Source organism: Colletotrichum graminicola (genome assembly GCF_000149035.1).
Source record: "Colletotrichum graminicola M1.001 genomic scaffold supercont1.7, whole genome shotgun sequence".
NCBI lineage: Eukaryota > Fungi > Ascomycota > Sordariomycetes > Glomerellales > Glomerellaceae > Colletotrichum > Colletotrichum graminicola.
Genome location: NW_007361011.1, coordinates 1,279,160 through 1,301,126, shown reverse-complemented (window position 1 = coordinate 1,301,126; position 21,967 = coordinate 1,279,160). Strand labels below are relative to the sequence as shown.

General features: G+C 53.3%; 9 protein-coding genes across 9 annotated transcripts; 5 read left to right on the top strand and 4 right to left on the bottom strand.

Moving 5' to 3' along the window:
• Positions 1-449: 449 nt before the first annotated feature.
• Positions 450-900, top strand: GLRG_02033 (uncharacterized protein; the record flags this gene model as incomplete). Its single annotated transcript, XM_008093367.1, has 2 exons — positions 450-680; positions 775-900. 2 exons carry the CDS (start codon positions 450-452, stop codon positions 898-900), a joined length of 357 nt encoding a protein of 118 aa, XP_008091558.1.
• An 805-nt stretch (positions 901-1,705) lies between these two features.
• Positions 1,706-2,947, bottom strand: GLRG_02032 (NAD dependent epimerase/dehydratase; the record flags this gene model as incomplete). Its single annotated transcript, XM_008093366.1, has 4 exons — positions 1,706-2,010; positions 2,067-2,192; positions 2,250-2,618; positions 2,695-2,947. The coding sequence occupies 4 exons, from the start codon at positions 2,945-2,947 to the stop codon at positions 1,706-1,708; spliced, it is 1,053 nt and encodes a 350-aa protein (XP_008091557.1).
• Positions 2,948-5,179: 2,232 nt separating this feature from the next.
• On the bottom strand, positions 5,180-5,617 carry GLRG_02031 (uncharacterized protein; the record flags this gene model as incomplete). The annotated part of the gene is made up of 2 exons (XM_008093365.1): positions 5,180-5,283; positions 5,407-5,617. The coding sequence occupies 2 exons, from the start codon at positions 5,615-5,617 to the stop codon at positions 5,180-5,182; spliced, it is 315 nt and encodes a 104-aa protein (XP_008091556.1).
• Positions 5,618-7,274: 1,657 nt separating this feature from the next.
• On the bottom strand, positions 7,275-10,082 carry GLRG_02030 (N-acetylglucosaminyl transferase component; the record flags this gene model as incomplete). The annotated part of the gene is made up of 7 exons (XM_008093364.1): positions 7,275-7,583; positions 7,635-7,723; positions 7,775-8,236; positions 8,286-9,402; positions 9,454-9,600; positions 9,785-9,877; positions 9,963-10,082. The coding sequence occupies 7 exons, from the start codon at positions 10,080-10,082 to the stop codon at positions 7,275-7,277; spliced, it is 2,337 nt and encodes a 778-aa protein (XP_008091555.1).
• A 1,467-nt stretch (positions 10,083-11,549) lies between these two features.
• On the bottom strand, positions 11,550-12,004 carry GLRG_02029 (uncharacterized protein; the record flags this gene model as incomplete). Its single annotated transcript, XM_008093363.1, has 4 exons — positions 11,550-11,648; positions 11,713-11,786; positions 11,872-11,909; positions 11,964-12,004. 4 exons carry the CDS (start codon positions 12,002-12,004, stop codon positions 11,550-11,552), a joined length of 252 nt encoding a protein of 83 aa, XP_008091554.1.
• Positions 12,005-12,512: 508 nt separating this feature from the next.
• Positions 12,513-15,438, top strand: GLRG_02028 (3'-5' exonuclease; the record flags this gene model as incomplete). Its single annotated transcript, XM_008093362.1, has 5 exons — positions 12,513-12,875; positions 12,928-13,121; positions 13,248-13,581; positions 13,634-13,824; positions 13,872-15,438. The coding sequence occupies 5 exons, from the start codon at positions 12,513-12,515 to the stop codon at positions 15,436-15,438; spliced, it is 2,649 nt and encodes an 882-aa protein (XP_008091553.1).
• A 1,039-nt stretch (positions 15,439-16,477) lies between these two features.
• Positions 16,478-17,849, top strand: GLRG_02027 (D-isomer specific 2-hydroxyacid dehydrogenase; the record flags this gene model as incomplete). The annotated part of the gene is made up of 3 exons (XM_008093361.1): positions 16,478-16,737; positions 16,874-17,003; positions 17,163-17,849. The coding sequence occupies 3 exons, from the start codon at positions 16,478-16,480 to the stop codon at positions 17,847-17,849; spliced, it is 1,077 nt and encodes a 358-aa protein (XP_008091552.1).
• Positions 17,850-19,172: 1,323 nt separating this feature from the next.
• Positions 19,173-19,699, top strand: GLRG_02026 (uncharacterized protein; the record flags this gene model as incomplete). Its single annotated transcript, XM_008093360.1, has 2 exons — positions 19,173-19,489; positions 19,582-19,699. The coding sequence occupies 2 exons, from the start codon at positions 19,173-19,175 to the stop codon at positions 19,697-19,699; spliced, it is 435 nt and encodes a 144-aa protein (XP_008091551.1).
• A 522-nt stretch (positions 19,700-20,221) lies between these two features.
• Positions 20,222-21,865, top strand: GLRG_02025 (heterokaryon incompatibility protein; the record flags this gene model as incomplete). The annotated part of the gene is made up of 4 exons (XM_008093359.1): positions 20,222-20,323; positions 20,711-21,388; positions 21,499-21,786; positions 21,839-21,865. 4 exons carry the CDS (start codon positions 20,222-20,224, stop codon positions 21,863-21,865), a joined length of 1,095 nt encoding a protein of 364 aa, XP_008091550.1.
• Positions 21,866-21,967: the final 102 nt, after the last annotated feature.

Here is a 21,967-nt window from a genome sequence, read left to right as displayed (position 1 = left end):
CCCACACATTTGACATGGGGGATTATTTGGCCTAGATATTACGCACAAACTGATAGCGAGCGACTGTCTAGCTCTCCCATGTCAGTAAGGATAGTAAAGCTGGTAATATATAATTTGTAAACGGACTTACATTCTTTGCATAGGCCCACCATGGTTTGCAAGGGGACTGTCGCAGACCTATTTAATTGCTCGTACAACACCATGATCTCACTGATGAAAGAAACTGGCAAAGCAGGATTCACGGATATACATAACCTCGTCTCCGCACTAATCATCGCCTATTCTCAGCTCACAGCTCCCAGCACTTTATACTCAAATTCTGCTATTTTCTCTTGCAAAGCCCACATTCTTTAGCAGATTCTATATCCCCGCATCTAGCCTTCCCTTCGGTAATTCCCATACACCACTCGCACTCGTGTTTCCACCGTATATCTTCGAACTCGGTTAACATGCTTGTCAAGACTTTTCTACTCATGAATCTGGGCGCCTTCGCCTCTGCTCAGACTTTTTTGGGCTTTCCCGAGAGTCTGACTTGTAAGACTGACAACGGCCCCGCCACCATTTCGGAGACCGAATGTCAGAACGCCATCGTGGGTCCTAAGGGGCTCAAGCAGGACGATAGCGCCGCCAATGTCGCGTCTGGCCACTGTTCGACACTCTCCGGCATCCCTCTCTTTGTGGTACGTTCCCGTTTTCCTGCTTTGCAAACATAGTCCCGGGACTTTGAGCCTTGGGCTGTACTGTATGCTAACAACACTTTTTCTTCCTCAATAGGAAAGCGTTGCTGGCAAGGGAGATGTTGGTTTCGCTTTTGATAAGAGCAAGAACACCTACTACTTTTGTTTTGGACAGGGGGTTATCGACGAATCCGGATACCCTTCTAGTTGCACAGAAAACTAGAAAGACAACCAGTAGCAGTCGATGCTAAGAGCCATTGAGAATCTTGGTGCAATGGCGTATTCTTTAATCTTCAATGAAGTCGCTAGATACCCTATGATTGAACAGACGCGATGCTGTATTCGAATCACTTTCTGTATACTTCTTTCGTTTCAATGGCCGAATTAACATCAACCGTGTGATGTTAATCCGGAAATAGTTGGGTTACAGCTGGCTCAGTGGATGTGAATCTTCATTGAGTGAATGGCTTGATATCAGGTGTCTGGTGCCAACGACTTTCAGATGTGAAACTGTTCTACCTTCTAAGTTAGAAATACATAAAGAAGCTTTATTTAGTCCGTGGACTTCCTCAAGTAAGGTATATTTATAGGAAGATACATTTGAAGGTATCGTTGGGGGGGCTTCGCTTGCACAAAGCATTGCATAAGAGTTTTGAAGTCCTGAGCGATTCAGCTCCTCTGAACTTAAGCTGAACAACATAGCGTTTGGTGCGCGGTGGAATGACATCTATGCGTGTGAGTGAAGCGGCCAATAGAATAACGTTAGGCCTGTTCAGTAACGGCTCCAGGATGGGGTGTTAATGGGTCAGAGGATCTGCGCAAGTAATAGAACCAGACCGGGCCTCATGTTCAAGCTATACAGGAACAATGAAATATGTAGATCCAGTACGGATAATATATACATGTAATGAAGTCTGGGCATGCTTCGTAGCTGGCCAGTTGAACTCAAGTAAACCAGGTAGAAAACCGAACATCAACCAGCTTTAGACGTTTGTGAGGATTGCTCTTGTGCTCGAAATGGTTCGAGGCTAAGCCATATTTTGGTCCTCAATGTTCAAAAGAACGCTCTGCTCCAAAGGAACAAAGCCATCTCTCCCTAGCTGCCTCAGTAGATCCGACGCCCGCGACCGGAGCTCAGATGCGGTGGACGTCTCTTCATAGTGGTGAAAGTTATCCACGAAGTTCTTCTCGGGAAAGTGTTTTCGCAAAATCCCGAGGACTGTATCGAAGTTGAATGTGTCTGCCCAGGCGAAAATCCGTTCGTTCCTAACGTTTGGGAGCACAGCCCCAGCCACGTGGAGCCGGGCAGTGTCTTGGACGTCCACAAAGTACTCTTCAGTTCTGTGTCAGTGCACCGAGTAGGGAGATTTATGAATACAGGCAACTTACGCGGGGGAATAGATGCAAGTCGATCCAAGTGTGTCCCATTCCAAAGGCTCTCGATAAATGACGATGTGGAAGGGTGACCTTGGTTGACCACATCAAGGGTCTTTCCAAAGTTCGTACCAGGGAGCACTACCAACAAGTTAATGACCGGCCAGGCCACAAAGTCTTGAGATAAACTAGACTGACCTGTGTTGATTACCAAATCATACCGGCGACGTATGTTCTCGTAGTTGAATTTCCACACCGCCGTTTCTGCTTCAACTTTGCTAGCTGCGTACACATGCCACGCCCGCTGAGGGTGGCACGGTGCCTCCCTCCACGCGATCCCAACTGAATGGGTGTTCCAACTGTCAGCAGTCACCACGATCCCACTCATGTTTGGTTTGGGTAGGGCTGCAGCAACAGCTGAGCTGGTGAACACAAAGCGCTTCACGCTCGGGGACTTGTTGGCAGCTTTGAGAGCATTGATTGCCACATTGACGCTGCTGGGGATGACGCTCTCGGGGTTCGAACTGAAAGAAAACGGCGAGGCAACATGTATTACCGCAGACACCCCTGATTATCGTCAGTATATATATGGAATGCATAACGGACTCTACCGATAAGTCGAGTCTGACAACTCTGAACCAACCTTCAACGAGGGAGTCGAAAGCCCCTTCTTTCTCCATGTCAGGCAACGAGACTAACACAAACCCTCCTTTTGGATTCTGGCTCTCTAGAGCCTTTGATAACCACATGCAGCGTTCCACATCACGGACAGCTCCGCGGACCCTGAACCCTAATTGCAGTAGCTCATTGCAAACATGGGAGCCGATGAAGCCATTTGCACCCGTCACAAGGACAGTAGCTCCCCTTGGAATCGCGTACTGCTTTTCCGGAGTCATTGCAATTCGGTAATCGGGGCGAGGCTGTAAGAAGGTGGCAAGCGTGCAGGGTTGCCGTTGCTGAGAGTCGCGCAGGGAGTGGGCTATTATGGAACTGCGAATGGTTGCTGTCATGCGCTGCGCGCGGAGACCGCCAACCAAGAATTGAAACTTCGAGCGAAACCGTATGTATTTATCAAGCCTTGGCCATTCTCCAGACTCTAGAGACGCCTTTCACTGTCAGATCTACCCCGCCTTTTTATTTAGATGGAGGTTTCGTGTCCGTCACTTGTGACATTTTGTGGTGCTTTGAAACAAAGCTCTTGCGAAAGCACCATCGTCGTTGAACGCCAAGTGGGACTCCTGAATTTTGTGGCGCAAGGTCGCGGAACAGGTTCTGGTAATCCGATATCGCGTTTACGGTGACTGAAACTTCAAATGGTGCAAGGGAAAGCCACTGCAGTATGTCTAGCAACGTGTAATTCTTGCTCTTCCATGTGTTCGGTACGTCTGTGCGTATACTCCAAAAAGATCGCGGTGTCCTAGGATCGTTCCAAGGGGGCGGCATTGCGGGACGATTGACAAGGGACTCAAACGAAACCAGAAACAGGAATCTCCGATCGTTTACCGGAAACGATACACGCTGCAATCCCCGTTCCCATGCCATCGGGATTGCGTAGTGGTTGTGTCCTCTTTGCATGTTCTTATCACTGTCTTCCATCGTGATGAGGTGCATGTCCACGTTGCATTACAACCTGAAAACACGCCAGGAGGGACAGGCTGCTACGCTATTGCATATTCACTCGGTTTCCTGTCCTTAGTGGTAATCTGCGAAACTCGAAGAGCACTTTATTTGTACATAAAGATGTGTTCAAAAACCCTAGTTGAAGCAGATCTGCCGCCGCCTGCGATGTTTCTTTTTGGGAATTTCAACTTTGATACTTGCCACCTTCCTAACTTCTCACTTAACGATTACAAATCAAAAAGCAATCAGTCTTTCCTTATTTGAGCACGTCCCATCTCCTAGTGTCAGCATATACCTACCTACTTCCACGATGCACAGTTATCAGGAGGTGCCTTCTTCCTTATGATGCCATCCTCTCAAACATTGGGTGTTTCTATCAAATATCCTCCTACTGGCCCTTCTCTTCCATACAAATTCGAAATTTGAAAAGAAAAGAAAAACGATCCGAGGACCAAATGTTATCAGCAACGAGAGCAGGGACAAGGGAGTGATAGGGGTGGCAATGTCGATGAAAAGACGATAATAATAAGCAACCAGAGTAATTGATATTTGTGCAACGCGCCCAGCATGTGATGCAACAAACTTACAATCGTTCACTGACGAGCTCTACACCCCTTGCATCGGTGCAAAAAGAAAGGAAAGCTGGAAGTACAAATATGACCGGGATGTGGGTCGGCATTAACAAAGATCTTGTGCTGTGTAACAAAAGACGACGCCGTTGTTACGGGGCATTAGCTAACGCTTGTATATCTCGTGACATCTTGGTTGTGGACGATTCTTGCCGTCTCATATCTCAGCTCATATGTTGGCAAATGTTTATTATACAAGCGTAGTCGACGACTCACTGTCGACTCTGAATGTCCTTGTTGATACCAATGTTCTCGCCCACCAATAGAACGCTCAATTTAGTCCTTCTTTAACGATAATGAATTCGTAAAAGGTTGGCCCTTCTTCCACCTAATTCTCGTGCTCTCAGTCCTCTCTGAAAAAGCTGAGATGTGACAGTGATAGGCTACTTCGGTATGGAGTAAGCCTCCTCCCCATCCCAGGTCGCCTGATGTAAAAGAGTTCCTTACCAAGTTCCTACAAACGAGAGTGAATAGCTGCCTGCCTGACTATCGCGGCCGCTAGTATAATTATATTTTTATAGTCGAGTTGGACAGGTAAGTTTGAATGTTGATTCAGGACGAGTTGGTCAAAGACCGAGGAACGATGCCAGAGAAAAGAAATTTACTACACATGATTATATGCCGCCCGGGCTCTGTATGCTTCCCTGTCTCTACATTACTGAGTTTAACGTGTGATGTCATCGATAGAGATTCATAAACATGTCGAATGAGTGTATTGTATAGCATCTATATACTGTAATGATTGGCCTCAATATATCGTAAAGGATTTAAACGAGTGTTATGCTCGAAGAAAAACATGCCAAAGGACTTCCGTCAGAGGTTCGTAAGGTACGCATCACTCTATTGGCCTGGACTGAACAGATTCTGGTGGCCCAGAACTCAGCACTCAACCCGCGCGGAGTTCCTACCGCTCAGGGTCCAGCAGCCGTTGCTGTTCAACACTCTCCGGCCACCGGAGCAGCCGTTGGCGGTGTATGTCACCACTGTCGCGCACGCAGGTTGTGTCAGCAGGATTTCCAAGGTGGATAGGCTTGGGGAAGCAGCAGTCGCTGAAAAGATAGGCGGGGTGGTGGTGGGGGGGGGGGGGGGGGGGGGGCAGTACGTACGGTTGCAGGACCCTTGGCGAGAAAGAATGTTGACTGAGTTGCTGGTCGAGCTGAGACTGATGCACACGCCGGTACCGTAGACCCTCTGCGGCCCGCCAGAGGTGCTGCAGCTGCCCGAGGGGTGCCATTGCAGCCTGACCTCCGCCAGGACGGAAGGGACGAGGAGCACGCAGGCGGCGGCGGCGGCGGAGGCAATGTTGTTGAAGAGCATGTTTGGTAGAGGTTTCGGATGAGTGGTGGACTGTATTGCTCAGAGATGAAGCGTAATGAACCCGGGTGGATGTTAAAGCACGAAGGTTTACGATCAGATTCAACAGAACGTTGCGGATGAGAATGGGAAGGGGGAAATATAATGAGCGAGCGGGGGACGATGCAAGAGCTTTTATAGTTAAAGTCCAGTAAGAGTATCAGTCTATTACTGCTCCTGTCATGCTACGGCTGCAACTGTGACGGAAGTTTACCTCTCAAACAGACTTGTTCATTATTCAGTCATTTTTACAACAATATATTGTAGCTATTGGCTTTCTTCTATGCACATCATGTCTCTAATACACTGTTTTTCCCGGTACATCTGCTTCGTAAGACGGCAACCCACACCACAGGCTGCCTATCCTAGTGGTTTACTGTGTTTGGTGAGTTACAAGAGTATTGCACAACCCTTCCTCTACTAGGCGAAAAGTCAAGAAGCTGTTTCTGCAAGGAGTCATCACCACGATGCAACTGGTCTTGGTAACAGTACAAGGTAGGCCAGCGTCATGCTGTTTAAAACACATCCCCATCTGCATTGACGATGGAAATGGGTTGTGATAGAAGCCAATCAGCACGCAGGGAGAGCCAAAAAGTCTATCCATCCACGTCATGAGAGTCTCTTATATCCACAACACTAGAATCAATGGGGATCTGTTAGTCAATGGACCGCTTGATACGCGGGTACATCGGCAGCCAAGGTCCTAGGCATAAGGGGGCGGCGATCCTGGGGGGCATTAGCGTCGAACCCCTTTACCTTTCCTGCTTTTATTCATGACGTCTGGGTTCGCTTTGTGATAATTGCACGGCCCCCAAGCTTCCTCTACGCCCGGCACAAGCCTTCTGCGGTATCTCATCTCTCTCGTCTCGTGGTGTTTCGAGATGACCCAAAGGCCCTCCCTACCCCTCCTCCTGTGAACCCCTGCGACGCCCGAGTTTGCTGTGTCATACAAACTGCGATGGACATTGACGAAGATCCAATTACATCTCATCCCTCGTTGCGAAAGTCCCGCGGATCCTCCTGCAATGTAATCTGCGGGTAGGTCATTCGTTCCTCCCTGTCCTCCCGCCCCGCCCCGCCAAGCGGCGGATGCGCCCGGCGCGGGAAGACATTCCCCGCCCCGGTGTACGTCAGCGCGTCCTCCAGAAACACAAGTCATCTAGGTACGTATAGTCAAACTGTAACCCGACTAAGGCTGATCTGATCCGCACGGTACTTCGACCCGGTGACGGCATATCATAGGGCAGTCCGACCTTATTCATGTCGATGGGTGCAAGGGGGCCGCATCGTCTTGGCATATGGCCCCCTCTTGGGCTCAAGACACTCGCCAATCCGCATGGCAGTCCAACAATAAGAGGCTCATCTCTCGTCTACCTAGGTCGGGGTGATGCTCCAAACTTGGACAGCACCGGGTTTGTCGGTCAATGACACATATTAATGCTGTATCCTACGCCATTGCTGGGTCGAATCCATGAACCTTTCGGCAGTCGAGGCGTCCACCACAGAGGAGCACTATCACACCCTGGAACTAAGTTACATACTAGGGTCGTCAGGGAGATCCTCGCACCGGAAAAGAAAGAAGCAATGCAGCATGCGGAAAGAAACACGTTGAATTCATTATCTAGTGGTGGTATCTCGTTCGCCCCCCACCACCAAGCCCCGAGGGATATCTCCTCCCGTTCACGACGAATGGCACGGGCTTGCTCAACGGCTGCGTTGCCGTGATGGCGTCCCACATCTGACGGAAGCTCGCACGGCGCGCAGGCAACATGCCGTACTGCAGGCTGTACAGGTTCTTGCGGTTGAGGGGCGGGACGAATTGGCCCGTCAGCAGGCAGAGGAGCACCCGTGGGGAGAGATAGTGCTTGCGGATACGGCTCCCCATCTGAAAGTACTGGTGGAACATGGCTCGGAAGGTGAGGGGTATGGACTGCGAGGGTTAGGTTTGAGGCTCATGTGACTTCAAGTGTTAGGGGCTAACCTTGAGGTAAATGACAGAGGTAGGCGGTTCGTTGGAAGTATTACTAAGTCTATAATCATGGGTATCTCGAAGCTCAAAACGAATGCCGCCTATGGCATGTCAGTCGTAAACCACCATTTGAGATAGAGACTGCATCTTACCTGGAAGTCGTCTCGGGTCCTTGACCCGTAACATCAGCGCAAAAAGGGGGAAATGGTTTAGACAAGACAGAAGTGTATCGAAAACGGCCTTGAGCGAGATGATGACCATCCGCGCAACGGCAAAGTTGAGATAGAATACAACCACCGTCGGAAGGAGGAAGAAGAGCAGGGTGAAGAGGATAGTGCCGACAAGGAGCTGGTCCAGATCATAGTCGCACGAGTCAATGCGGTTGCGGAGGACATTGTGCTTCTTACCGCGGAAGAGATGAAAGAGCGAGATGAGGATCGTTAGCTGCCAGTGGTAGATTCGAGCAGACGCGAGGTAAAAGGAGTAGATGTGAATTGTCAGACCAGAGAGCAGGTCCGAGAACATGGCGATAGGCATGCTGGCACCGGCGAAGCTGGAGAAGCCGATGAACCAGATGATGCGAGGCAAAACTGGCTGAAGGGCTGCGATGCAGTCTGGTTGGATTAGCGTTGGGTTCACTCATTTCAGACATAGGTAGCTCACTCGACCAATACTCGATGACCCATAGAAACAGATCTCCGAGAAACAACGCCAACTCCTTGTTCAGTTTCAGACCCGCAGGCCAGCCCATGAGCCAAGAAATGCTTCGTTGCAGCGCCTCGACCGTGTACACCCTCAACAGCTCACTGATTGCATTGGCGGCCCAGTCCGCATTGTCGATGATGTAGGAACCCAGCGCGATGCCTATGATAACATCATTGGCGACGAGCCACAGGCTGTTGTAGAAACGGATGTAGTCGGGGTGGCTAGTCGTGACGCTCTCCCAATCGTTCTTACGCTGCCGCAACGTCGTATACTGCATGGGCCAGTAGCAAAATTGCTGAAGCCGGATCTCTACTTGCTGCGCCGTCGCCGAGATGTCCTTCAGGGCCAGGTAGTTATCCTTCAGTCGAAACTCCAGAATCTGAAGGAGGAGCTCGGCAACCGCTCTATGGCCCATGAGCATATACACGAATCCCCACTGGACCAGCGGAAGCACGTATAGGATCAGGAGGTCCCAGACGAAGTTCCGCACTGTTGTCACGTTCTCCACTACCCGCTCCGAGACACTCAGTGTCCGCTTGGGCCTGGTACCGATCCGTGAGATGTTCTTTTGCAGAAGCTGCTCCAGCTGCCAGGACCAGTTGATTTGGTTCACGATTTTCGGCAGGGCCTTCTCTTTTGGCGAGGGGTTTCGCTTGATGATGGTGTGGAGTTTCAGCTTTTCCACCAATTTCCTCTTCTGCTCCTTCATCTTTAGTTCTTGCTTCTCCTCCTCGGACATGTGCTCTGTCGGTGGTAAGCCCGGAGCCTCCTTGTTTCCTAAAGCGAGCGAGATAGGATTGAGCGAAATGTATTGCATTCTGTTAGGGCGCGGGCGGTCGTAGAGGATGATTTGTATGCTCAAGGCTTTGGCACAAGTGATTCGAGGGGGCTTTACACCGGCCAGGGTCGTCGTCGCGACGAACAGAGAGGGGTCGAGCACGACGGCGTCGCTAGGGTTGGTGAGACCCAAAACATGCATCGCTCCGTGGCCGCACCGTTCGTAGATGCTGTTTACGGGGTGAGGGGGGTTTCGGAAGAGGGTGCCGATTTTGAGGGCGAATTCAACATGGCCGGCCTGTCAATTCGTCAATTGCTGCGAGGGTTGGCGCTCTAGGGGTGTGCTGACATCGACATCGTCGAGTATGGCTACGACGAAGACATCTAGGGTCGAGTTCCTCCATCCCACAACAACGCCAGGCAGGTCGGAGCGCTGGATGTCCGTCGGCCAGAATATCCTCATTAAACCGTCATTTTCTGGCATGTCAGCCGAGCGCTGCGCAGAATACGGCGCTTAGAAGGACCCTCTCCGTCGCAACTGTTCTCTGGCCGAGACGCCAGCTCCGGGGGGTCGAGGGTGCTATGGCGGGTGCCGTCATTAGCCACAGGCTCGTCCCAAGTAGTTGTGCAAAAAAGAAACATGTCTCAAGCGGGGTGGGCATTGAAGGTTTGCGTCGTACCAGGTTCGCTTCCTTGGTGGCTAAACGTTCCACGGGGATAAAGATGAGGAGGTAGACGAAGGTCAGGAGCGCAAAGCCCTTGGCGGCGCGTGTCTAAGAGCAACGGAGGTTAGAGACAGCTGGCGCAAAAGGGCCCAACAGCGACAGCCGGGGTAAAAGATAAAGAAAAGGAACGCACAACAACTCCGTAGTCCCAAGCGAATATGGCAAGCTCATAGAGGCGTGTCACCAGGTCCCATCGGGCGGTGATGTAGCCGGCGACGAAGATCCCAAGGCTGAGGACAGAGAGGGGGTGCATAGAATCGCTATTCCCTTGGACGGTGCATGCCGAGGCTTGTCGCCAAGATTGATAGTTAGTTTGAGGGAGCGGAGATAGATGTCGGACTGGCGGACTCGGCTGGGACGGCGGGATAGGCGCGGGGACAAGGGGTCAGAGCTTGAAAGTATCGTGGGGGTCGTGGGGTTGAATCTATGTGTTTTCTCGTGAGCTGGAAGAGGACGATGAGAACCCACTCGGTACGAGGAATTGAAGTTGTGGTGGTGGTACTGCTTTGGTGTTGCGGTTTGCGCGCGCACGCGGTTGTCTGAGTGAAGAGAAGTGACGTGGAGAGAGAGAGAGAGAGACGACGGGTAGGTGTACGGTTGTTGAAGGTGGAAGAGCAAAAGACAAGGCAAGTCAAGGGACAAGCTTCGTTCGGGGAGGAAACGCGGTAATTCTGGGAATTGGCACGGCAGCGAATTATTGGACGTCGGGTCGTGATCGGGGGGGGGGAATCTCGGTCCCCCCCCTGGTTCTCTGCATGTGTTGCCTGCTGACTGCAGCATACCTACTCCGTACCTTGGTGGGCAATGCGCTTTCTCATTAGCGGGTCGCGTCCACTAAAGGTGTGTTAAGGGACACGCTGTGCCAGAGATCCACACCCTACCCTCTCAGACTGGGGATGTTGGACGGTCTGGAACCTGGCACAAATTCAACAGTGAGCCGCTGCGGCCCATGCTTTTTTCTTTTCTTCTTTTTTTTTTTTTCTTCTTGAGCCTTCCCATTTCATCTCAGAGTTTTTGCATCGCTGGCTACCTACCTACCTACCTAAGTATGAATGAGGGATGACATGACAGAAGGAGAGAAAACATGTAATCGCCGTATCTGGATGGTTGATTAGCAGCTGCGTCTGAATAGGAAAACAATCAATAGTGTATGACCATGACCGGCTTGTGGATGAACGGGCTAGACACTCCTTTGCAGCGAGTGCATCAAGTCAATGGAGACCAGACGATGATCTCAATGTTTCCCCCTCCCTGTTCCCTACCATAACCCCCCTCCCTAATCGCTGTGTACCTATCCAGCCTCGTTGTCAAATGTTCCTAGCATTCTAAATGGCACCGCCAGTACCAACTCTTGGAGGAATTTAAGCTCAGCAATCAGCACACGCCATAGGGATTGCCCTTGGTCGGTCTGACTGACTGACTGACTAACTGCCTCACCATGCTAAAAAAAAAAAAAAAAAACGGCAACCACGGAACTGTTTCTGTCGGCTTGAACACGCATCATGGATCAGATCAAGGGAATGGGGCATATAATGAGATTGCAGTCTCTACACTGCCACATTGCGCCCAACAAATGCAACCCTGGAAAACAACGCCAAAATAGCCACCATACGTGACTGTGCTACTGCAATCCCCATGCCTCCTGCAAGAATGGTCAGACTCTGTCCTGTCCACACACACGCACACACACACACACTACACTCGCCGCTGTCTGAGATGACTACTCACATTTACGTCCCATGTACGTCGCATCGTTGTCCTTCTGGTCCTCTCGCGCCTCGTCCAACAGCTTGTCTATTCCGCGTTCCTTGAGCGCGACCTGGTGGGCGTCAGTTGGGAACAAAGTCCACTGCGGCCAGCCTCTTGATGCCATCTACACTCACCGTCAAACACTTTTGGTAGTTTTTGAAGAGATCCGCGCACTCGTTGTTATCCGTGCCAGTCCCCCGAAGGTACTCTTGTATATATTAGACGCCTTCTCTAACCTTGATACCGTGACGCGGGGTGGGGGGGGTTGGAGGGTAAATCTAGACCACACTCACTTTCGCTGTACCATTTCAAGAAGCATGTGTCGTAGCGTCTGTTTATTACAGTCAGCATAGTCTCTCCAATACCCGTCTTGAATCCCACATACTCTTTGACTTCGTTGCATTCGGGCGCTAGAGAGGCAGACATGGTGATAGGCTGTGTTGTTGGCGGAAGGCGCGGAGAGCTGTAGGGTGAGGTTGAAGTTGCGACTAGAAATGGAGGCAAAATGGTCACAGGGGGAAGAGCCTATGTGCCTAAGGTCCGTGGCTTCAACCGTTGTAAGTGGACGACGTCTCGGCCAAAGCACCCGCCTTCTTCTTCAGCAAACTTCAACGCCCTCGCATGTCAGAAACCAGCAGCCGGTAGTCGTGGACTCGAAATATCTACAAATCCATTCACGTTCCAAGTTTTGTCCATACGCCGAATTGCCTTCTTGTCCCCTTTACCACCAAACAAAACAAAGAGCGCCTTCGTCAACTTTCAAGGTCCCTTATCCCACACACTCTCATTCTCTTATCGATAGCGCACCACTCACTATCTTATCGGCCGGGGGGGGCCTATTGCAGGCGGGCATAATTTTTGATCGGTCGACAAACTTCGCAGCGCGAACCCGCGACAGCCTCCGCCAAACCCGCCAAACAGCTGCGCCGACACAATGACGTCTCCTCAGGACTTCAAGTCCCTCCAGGACAAAGTTCAAGCAGCGCTCCTCGCCACCGTCAAGTCGGTCAACCGCGTTTCCGCCGAAGACTTGCCCTTCCAGCGCGCCGTCAACCCCAACATCGGCGAGGACCTCGACGCCAAAACCACCCGCATCCTCGAACTGTCGACGTCCCTCCTCAAGTCCGCTGCCGATGTGTGCGGCCTCAATGCGCCCGAACTCGAAGATGCCGACGACGTCGACATGCGCTGGCGGAGCATCGTGGACATAGTCGACTCGGTCCTCGAAAAGGCCGACACCTCCATTGACGAATACACCGGGGCTCTGAAGAGAAAGGATGCGCCAGCCACCGATGCCGTGAGTTCTCCAGGCTTTCGTACGACAGACTCCGTGTGCTGATACTATCTAGACTCCCCAGTCTAAAAAGCCCAAGACGACCGGAACCGTCATCCGCAGTGCGAACATTACGAAACCCCAGCTTCATTTTACTCGTATAGTCGACAACAATACCACGTGGAAGCCCATCATTACAGAGAAACCTCACGCCACAGTTCCGCTCGAGAAGAGCTTAGTAACCAGCGAAACGGACGACGGATTCATTCAGTACGATTACTCCAATTTCTTGCCGTTAATATTTCCTCGGTTCCACGGCTCCAAGCGAGCTGCATCTAAGTCACGCGCAAGGATGAAGGCGCTGCAGTCGATCAACAGTACTGACGGACGAATTAGATATAAACATCCTTACGAAACCGAAATTCTCGAGGCGAAATACCCGGACCGTGTCTACGAACAAGCCGAGCCGATCCCCTGGCAACCTGTCGAAACCACCGAAGCCACTTACGTCGATACCTACGAGGGTGTCTTGGAGATGCTGGAGGACTTGAAGAAGGCAAACGAAATCGCTGTCGACCTGGAGCATCATGACTTTCGCACTTATGTTGGACTCACTTCACTCATGCAGATTAGCACGCGAGAGAAGGACTGGATCGTCGACACTCTTAAACCCTGGAGAGAGCAACTCCAGGTTCTTAACGAGGTCTTTGCTGATCCCAGCATCATCAAGGTTTGCAAACGCACATCTCGACATATCAACACAGCTAACATAGTGAGTCTAGGTCTTCCACGGCGCGTTCATGGACATGGTTTGGCTGCAGCGCGATCTCGGCCTGTACGTAAACGGCCTCTTCGACACTGGCATGGCTTGCGAAGTGCTTCATTACCCGCAAAAGAGCTTGGCTTTCTTGCTAAAGAAGTTTGTCAACTTTGACGCCGACAAGAAGTACCAACTGGCCGACTGGAGAGTGCGGTAAGTAATTGTTCGTTGTGGTGACATTTGGATCTAATGATACATAGCCCTCTTTCCGAGGAGATGCTCTACTACGCTCGTTCCGACACGCATTACCTCCTGTACATTTACGATAAGATGCGTAATGAGCTTGTGATGAAGTCGGACCGTGGCAACCCCAGCACCGACTATATTGAGGCGACTCTCCAAAAGTCCAAGACCCTTTCCCTGAGCCGATACGGAGGTGAAACTTTCGACCCCAAGACGGGCAAGGGCAACAAGGGCTGGTACAACACTCTGCTCAGACACCCCATGCCCTTTTCGGGCCAACAATTTGCTGTTTACAGAGCCATCTGGGCCTGGAGGGATGAAGTGGCACGTAGAGAAGACGAGAGCACACCGTTCGTCATGCCCAATGCCATCATTGGCGACATCGCAAAACACATGCCCCCTGACGCCAAGGCCCTCCACGCCCTCATTCCAAACCATGCTTTCATCGCAAGACGGAATGTTACCGAAATATGGAAACGCTACCAAGAGGCGAGAGAACAGGGCATCAACGAGCCGCGGCTGCTTGACTTCTTCAAGTCTGAGCTTCCCAAGGCTGCGACCAAGCCTTTGGCAGAAATCGTCAGCGAAGATGCGGCTGATGCTGCCCTGGAACCTACAGAGCTGACGCAATCTCAATTGTTCGGCGGCATGCCCCTCAGTACTGCCTGGGAAAAGGCTGCGGCCGCGGCTAATGGCCTAGGCGAGTACGTCACGTTCCCGTGGCAGAAATTTGTACAGAATGCAAAGGCAGTCGATGCAGCCGCTCAGGAGGATGTGGCTATGCAAGGCGGTGTCGAGGCCGAAGCCAAGGCGGCCGCTGCTGCTCAGCCGAAAGAGCCTGAAGTGGACGAGGAATTCACTCTCAAGGCCGGCACCAAGCGCAAGGTTCCGACAGAAGACGTATCCGACGCCAGTGACGATTCGGACTCTGGAGCGAGCTCGATCGACATCGTGTTGGAGAAGCCAGGCTCGGGCAAGAAGGGCAAGAAGGGCAAGCATACCTCAACCGAGAGCAAGGCCATGGTGGCTTCAAAGCGGGCCGACAAGGTCGCGCGCTACACGGAGGAATACGAGAAGGCCAAGGCCGAGGTCGAGCGCCTAACCGAGCTAATCGCCCACGACGGCGCCGACGCTACACAGCTTGAGGAGGCGGAGGGCATCGCTGCCGACAAGCAAGAAAAGTTGGAAAGATATGTGTCGGCACTCAACAACCGCAAGGCAAAGGCGGAACGCAAAGCGGCTAAGAAGGCCGAGAAGGCCAAGAAAGAGGCGGAGAAGGCCGAGAAGGAGGCCGAGAAGGAGACCAAGAAGGCGGCGAGACGGGCTGCAAAGAAGGCAAAAGAGGATGCGAAGAAGGCCGAGGAAGAGAATGCTGCGGCGGAATCTGGCGACAGCGACGAGGAGGAGACGTTCGATTACAGTAAGGCGACGTCTGTGCTCCACGCAAACCGGACGGGTAACCGCGGCAAGGTGAACGTCAAGCCGACGTTCGACCCGTACGCTAAGACGGGAGACGATGCACCAAAGGGTGCAAGGAAGGCTGTACCTCCGCGAGGCGAGAGGACTGCCACGTTCAAGAAATGAGACGTTGGCTGATTCGGGGGTATGTCTAGTGCAGGGTAAGCTTAGTAAGAAGCATTGGCTATTGACGGATAATTAGCGTTGCCTACTGCCGAGGCTAGATGGTGACGCCTGTTTGACCATAGTCCGGCTGGCTGTAGATATGATACAAGGCCGGATATGTTACAAAAGCAAACCAGAGAGCAGACGTTCAACATTGCACATGTAGGTACGTGTATGTCTTATCATGAGAGTCATTGAGAAGACCCTATCAGCCCGGCAGTCAAGTGTTGAGTTTTATGGTCCTACATGTCGAGGAGCAACAATCTTGGCAAGGGTCTCATGCACATAGTGCGTGGGAGAGGGCGGAAATCCTCCCGGTAACCAACCCCCCCTCCCAGGGGCAATACCTATGCGATTCCTCCAAGTCTCTCCCCTCATTACGAACCGATTATCAAGGTGCGGAAGGGCTCGTTAAGGGTGGGGATATGTCAAAAACCCGGGCCCCACACCGCGCCCTGCGGCGGACAAGCGTGGGGTCTTCCCTGTTGCGCCCGCCGATTTGCCGTCTGTTAGCTCCGCCGATCTCCTATCGTGAATGTTTGCGGAGCTGCATGGCGCTAAGTAACGTCAACACGGCCAAGAGGGCCCGGTAGAAAAATCCTGACGCCCCCTCCCCTTGAGGCTCTTCTCCTTCTTCTTGGAGTAGTTACCGGAGACCTCGACAACGTCATTCCTTGGGGGATGGCATGTCAAAAGTGTGTTTCCCACGTCTTGAGACGCCTTTGACCATGGTTGTTATGCAGGAGGGTGGATTAATGAACCAACGTCGCATTCTACCCCTCCTATCGTATTCAGGGTTCGTCCCATGGCAACTCTCACTAATATAGCACGCATACTCGCGCCCTCAAGAGCATCTCGTTCAGCGTGAATCCCCCAGTTGCTTACGACTTCTCAGACCCGGCCAAGTTACCACTTCATGGAAACTTGAGGCACAGAAGCCCAGGAAGTTGCCAAGCCCCCCCTCGGCCACGCACAAACACACAACACACACCATCTCGCAATGGCGACCGACCCCGCAACCGAAGTGAAGAAGCCGGCCCGGCTGCCCTCGCCGACGCACCACGTCATCGTCAAGCTCGAGACGATACACGTGGCCCTCCCCGACGTCGACATGGGCTCCGTGACGCACGAGGTCATCGGCTACGAGTACACGCGGCCCTCGGAGGCCGGTGTCGTGGCCGCGAGGGCGTGGCCCGCGAGCGTGCTCATCACGACGACTGTGCCAGTCAACAAGGACACGCTCGGGGAGGCACCATACCTGTGAGTTTCTCCTTTCCCGGTCTTGTTATGTCTGGCGTTTGAGGGGCCGCCCACGGAGAGGGGCGAGAGGGTGAATGAGATGAGCACTGTGATGGGATGAACAACGGGGGACTGATTGTGGGTGGTGGTCGTGTAGGAAGTGCGTCATCACAGAGACGACGGGGACGGATCACATTGATCTGGAGGAGTGCAGACGGCGCGGGATCACCGTCATGTACTCTCCCCACGCGACGGTCGAGGCCGTGTCCGAGCACGCCCTTGGCCTGGTGAGTCTCCTCTCCCTCTCGTCCGTCGTTTTCCTCCTCTTCTTCTTCTTCGCGGCAATCCCTTGTCGGCTTCCGCACCGTCGGGTCCACCGTTTCTCTGGACCGCCCAGACGAGATTTTGAAAGGGACTTGATCTGACAGAGGCGGTGCACCTTCCAGTACTTCTCTGCACGCAGGCGTCTCGTCACCCTGCATAACACAATGATGGACCACGACCGCGCGCGCACAAACCCCTGGCGCGCCAAGGGAAGCATGTCCTCCCTCCTCTTCGACGCCGAGGGCCGCCCGCCGCACACCTGCGGTAACGAGGTTGCGGGCGTGATCGGCTACGGGCCTATCGGGCAGCGCCTTGCCAAGCTGTGCGGCGCGCTGGGCATGGAGGTCCTCGTTGCCGCACGCAAGGACGCCGCCGCCGCCGCCGCCATCCCCCGTGTCCCCTTCGACGAGGTCCTCCGCCGAGCCACGGTGCTCTTCCTCGTCGTGCCCCTGACGCCGGACACGAGAGACCTCATCTCGGGGCGGGAGCTGGCGCTGATGCGTTCCGACGCCGTGGTGGTCAACGTCGGGCGCGGCGGGACCGTCAACGAGGCAGCGCTACTGGCGGCGCTCAGAGCCGGCGGGATCGCGGGCGCAGCGACCGACGTGTTCGAGGTCGAGCCGGCGGGCAGCGGACGGGACAGCGTACTGCTGGGTGAGGACGCGCGGGGCGTCAACCTGACGCTGACGCCGCACCTCGCGTGGTGCGCTGATCAGACAAGGGTGAACATCCGGAGGGTGGTGGGGGAGAACATTACTCTATTCGCGAGGGGTGAGAAGGGGAATAACGTCATGCTGGATATGAGGTGAGAGACGGGTGTCAGTGAAAGGGAGGAGGGGAGGCTGGGGGGTGGGGGGGTGGGGGGGCAGACTTTTGGCAAAGGTAGACCCGTCACAGACGAGATGTAGATGAGGTTTGCGAGCAGTCCATAATGCCAAGGAGGCCTAACCATGGCCATGTTTTCAGAGCCTGTGTTTCAACCCAACTCGGTGGCGCATCAAGCTTCTGATAATACCACAAATATAGCACACGTGTAATCAGGAACAACACGGTCAACATCCTGGAGAGCGATTCGATGATCACGATGCTTGGATCAGTTGACCTCCTCTTCACGTATCTCCGGTCTTTAGTATGAGCCAAGCAGTTGCTTTTTCGTTGGCCGATCCTCTTGCCCAAAGAGAACCTCACCCCCATCTTCACCCTGTCCGCAATCAATCTCCCGAGGCGTCGTCATCTGCACTAACCACTTGGCAGGACCCTTGCCTGGTTATGGTCTCTACATGTCGTCGAACAGCTCGGGCTTCTTTGCCAAACGACCTGGAATCCCCCGCCCTGCGGATGTAACGATGCAGGCCGCGGGAAGCCCCGCTGATCGCCTTTAATCTCCTGGACCCCTGGCACCTCTGCTGTAGGTACTTCCCACTGCGGCCATCCCAGCGTTGGAACAGAGGGCGGTCTGTTTGTATCTGAGACGCTGGACTCGAGAAATTTCACACGTAGTAAAATCCAACTGGGATTGAGGCCTCGTCTTTGTCTTCCTCGAGTTCGGTCCACACTGGGCCAGGCGGGGATGAGGGCGGAATCTATTAACGAGGAGTCTGTGCAGTGGCCAAGTCTGCCCCAGAATTCATCGCGAAAAATGTCCACGTTGCGGGGATCCAAGTGGGATGGGACAGGGAAACAACGATTAGCTTAGACATGAAGTACGGATAGACAACGAGAGTTATAATTTATATGTGACCTAGTCCTTCGGATGGTCCAGAACCTACGGCCGACCGGGATGTTTCCCGTCCCGCCGGGACATGCGTGCCGCTAAGCGGGCGACGGAAGAGTTACAGTCCAGTCGCCCGTCATCGTCATCTGTCCGAAACGTGGGCGCCCCAGGTGCAATTAACATTGGGCAGCCGCTTGCATCCACGGATAAGATGAAGAAAAGAACCAACATTCAAGGATATAAGAAGCTTCGCCCTGCCATGTATGAGCTTGACTTCGTTTCCCGACATCCCATTCGTTCCTGTAACTTCTCGGGCTGGGACTCGGACTTTCGTTCACCATCATCCACTAACGCTCGTTCCATCAAAAAACATCCCCCAGGCCAACTATACCTCATCTTACACAACCACTCCCCAGACATGAATTTCTCCTCCCTCCTCCTCGTCGTCCTCGTATCCGCCCTCGCGGACGCGACGCTCGAGCCGGCCACCTCCAACACCAAGGGCAAGTGCCCCTCGAAATACGCCTGCAGCGCTACAAAGGTCTCGAAGGCCATCCAGGCAGCCGAGTGCTCGCACAACACGCGCACCGGCAAGGCCCAGACCTTCGCCGTCTTCGAGACGGACCACCAGTACGACGCCAGCCACGGCGCCCCCTACGGCACCTGCTCCGCGTACACCTGCGACGCGCCCACCCAGATGCTTGCCGACGCGGACTGCTGGACTTTCTTCTGGAGGTGAGTTAACCGACGGTCAAGTCGGGTGCTTTTTCCTTCTTCTTCTTTCTTCTTCATGAGCAAGAGGCTGACCAAGGTTTCGTGGCGTCAAGCGGCACCGGCGAGCAGAGCGGCGTCGGCACCGGTTGCATCAGGGACCCGAACACGGGCGACTGCGGCTGCGAGAACTCCGATGGCACCTTTATCCCCGGCAGCGACAGCTGCAAATGAGATTCCACTCTGACGGTTGTAGGAGGGTCATGATCCCTATGCTAGGAGCGCCGGCCGCCTTCGTCCGGCAGGAACTGGGCATTTCTATGTACGTATATCACACTACTCTTGTATAAATGCTGTAGGAATCTTTCGCGGTCAGTATGATAATCTCACAACAAGCTGCAAGCTCCGGCCCAGTCTCTTCAACGATTAGCTCAATATATGCCCCAAACGTATACATGCTGTTGCGTTCCTGTGCAAAATTCTGACCGCACTGCAACGTGACAACGTCCGCTGCAAGATTGCCATGCTCCACCATAGCAACGCGACCCCGTCACTAGTTGTAGACGTCAACTCAACCTGAGCCCTGGCATATCACATTATGAAGTTATGGGGAGGCCTTTTACCACAAACACATGTATAATTAGGAGTCATATCTAGTCTGTTGGAATACTTATTACCATGGGGGACGCACATGTGTTAACCTGCACATGCCCTAAGCTCACAACTTTGGAGAAAACAGATGTTGTTGCGTTCGGGATGAAGGAGGGACCCAGAAATGTCCAGAGATCAACTTACAGTAGTGGCGGCAGCGGCGGCAGTAGCAAGTGCGACATCAGATTGAACGCCATCAAGTGCAATGTGCTCAGAGACAGAATCGAAACGAGACACTGCCCGACTTGCACGGCATGAGCACCGCGTCTTTCTGTTACTGTCATCTCGGCCCCCGCTCATAGCCTGACTTGGGCATACCGTCGTTTTCACCGAAGAATGGAATCTGGTGAAAAGCCCCGGCCTTATAATAACCATGCCGTTACGTCGCCTATTACGCGCGCAGCTGACTTGGGATATCTTTGCCAGGCAAATTCAGTCAGACGGCAGTCATTTGTGCAGAACAGTCACCCCTGCAGCCGAACCAGTTGACGACACCTGCTGTACCTGTATTCTTCAACTCCATCAAGACAACAGACGCCACCGAAAAAACCATTCGACAACACTTGAGAGCCTCGTCCCGCCACCACGACGAAGTGGAACAACCCGTCCTGCCGGCGCCTGGATGTCTTCACCAGCGGCGGCATCTCCAGCTGCCTCAGCTGCGGCTCCATCCAACTAGACAGCGAGACATCGCCTTCGGAGGACGCAGATACCGACAACGGTACTGTCTATCAGCCGCTGGTGTCTACGACGGATATCCGGCTACTCACCTTATTGCCAGGGAACTTTGACGACCGGATCAAGCGCCACCTATCCTTCAGCAGCACGGCCAGCATGATCGATTACGAGGCCATCTCGTACACGTGGGCGAGCAATGTCGGCGAGATAGAGTGGACAGAGTGTATCACCCTCGACCGGCGGGAGTTTCTCGTGACGCCGAAGTGCATGATGGCACTGCGGCTTGTCAGAAGCCGAGGTGCTGAGAAAGCCATCTGGATGGATGCCGTCTGCATGAACCAGAAGGACGCCGAGGAAAGGGGCCACCAAGTGCGACTGATGCCGCGGATCTTCTCCCGGGCACAGCATGTTCTCATCTACGTGGGAGAACCGGCACCGGAGGAAGAGAGGCTTCTCCAGATACTGCATGGCGACCCTATTTCTACCATGCCCTTGCAACCACTGCAGGTGGCATTGGAAACCTTTTTGCAACGGCCGTACTTTTCGAGGGCTTGGGTCCTCCAGGAAGTTGCGCTGGCTAAGATGGCAACGCTGGTCTGCGGAAAGTTCTCCATGCCATGGTCCATAGTGCAAATCTCCCAACTAGCAAAGCGGGGACTGCTCGTCAACGCAAAAGAAAAGCCAAGGCTGCTAAACATGCTTAGTTGCCGTCGGTTCTGCAGTTCCGCCCGCCATCGTATCGTGATTCGAGCGACCTCCTTCACCTCCTTGATCTGGCACGTCATGGTCGCGCAACGGATCCCAGAGACAAGCTCTTCGCCGTATTCGGGCTTGTTTCCTGCGCCGACGCCGATGGTGTTATGGCGGACTACACCAGAACAACCGAGGAGGTATACATGCGGATGGCGGGATGGATCGTTCAGAGGTTCGGGGTGCCCGCCATGCTCGTGAGGGCTTCCCACCTTGGTCGATTTAGCAAACCAGAAGGCATGGTACGCCCTGCCACACGCATAGCAATTCCCTGCTGGACCCCAGACTGGACAGAGACACGACTTCCCCGATCATGGCTAGTACTTGCAGAGATGCACCGAGAGTGCAGAGTCGGGTTGGCTCTTGCTGGCCTGCCAGTACATGCCAACTTGGCTGCTAATTCATTGAGATTCCATGTGTTAC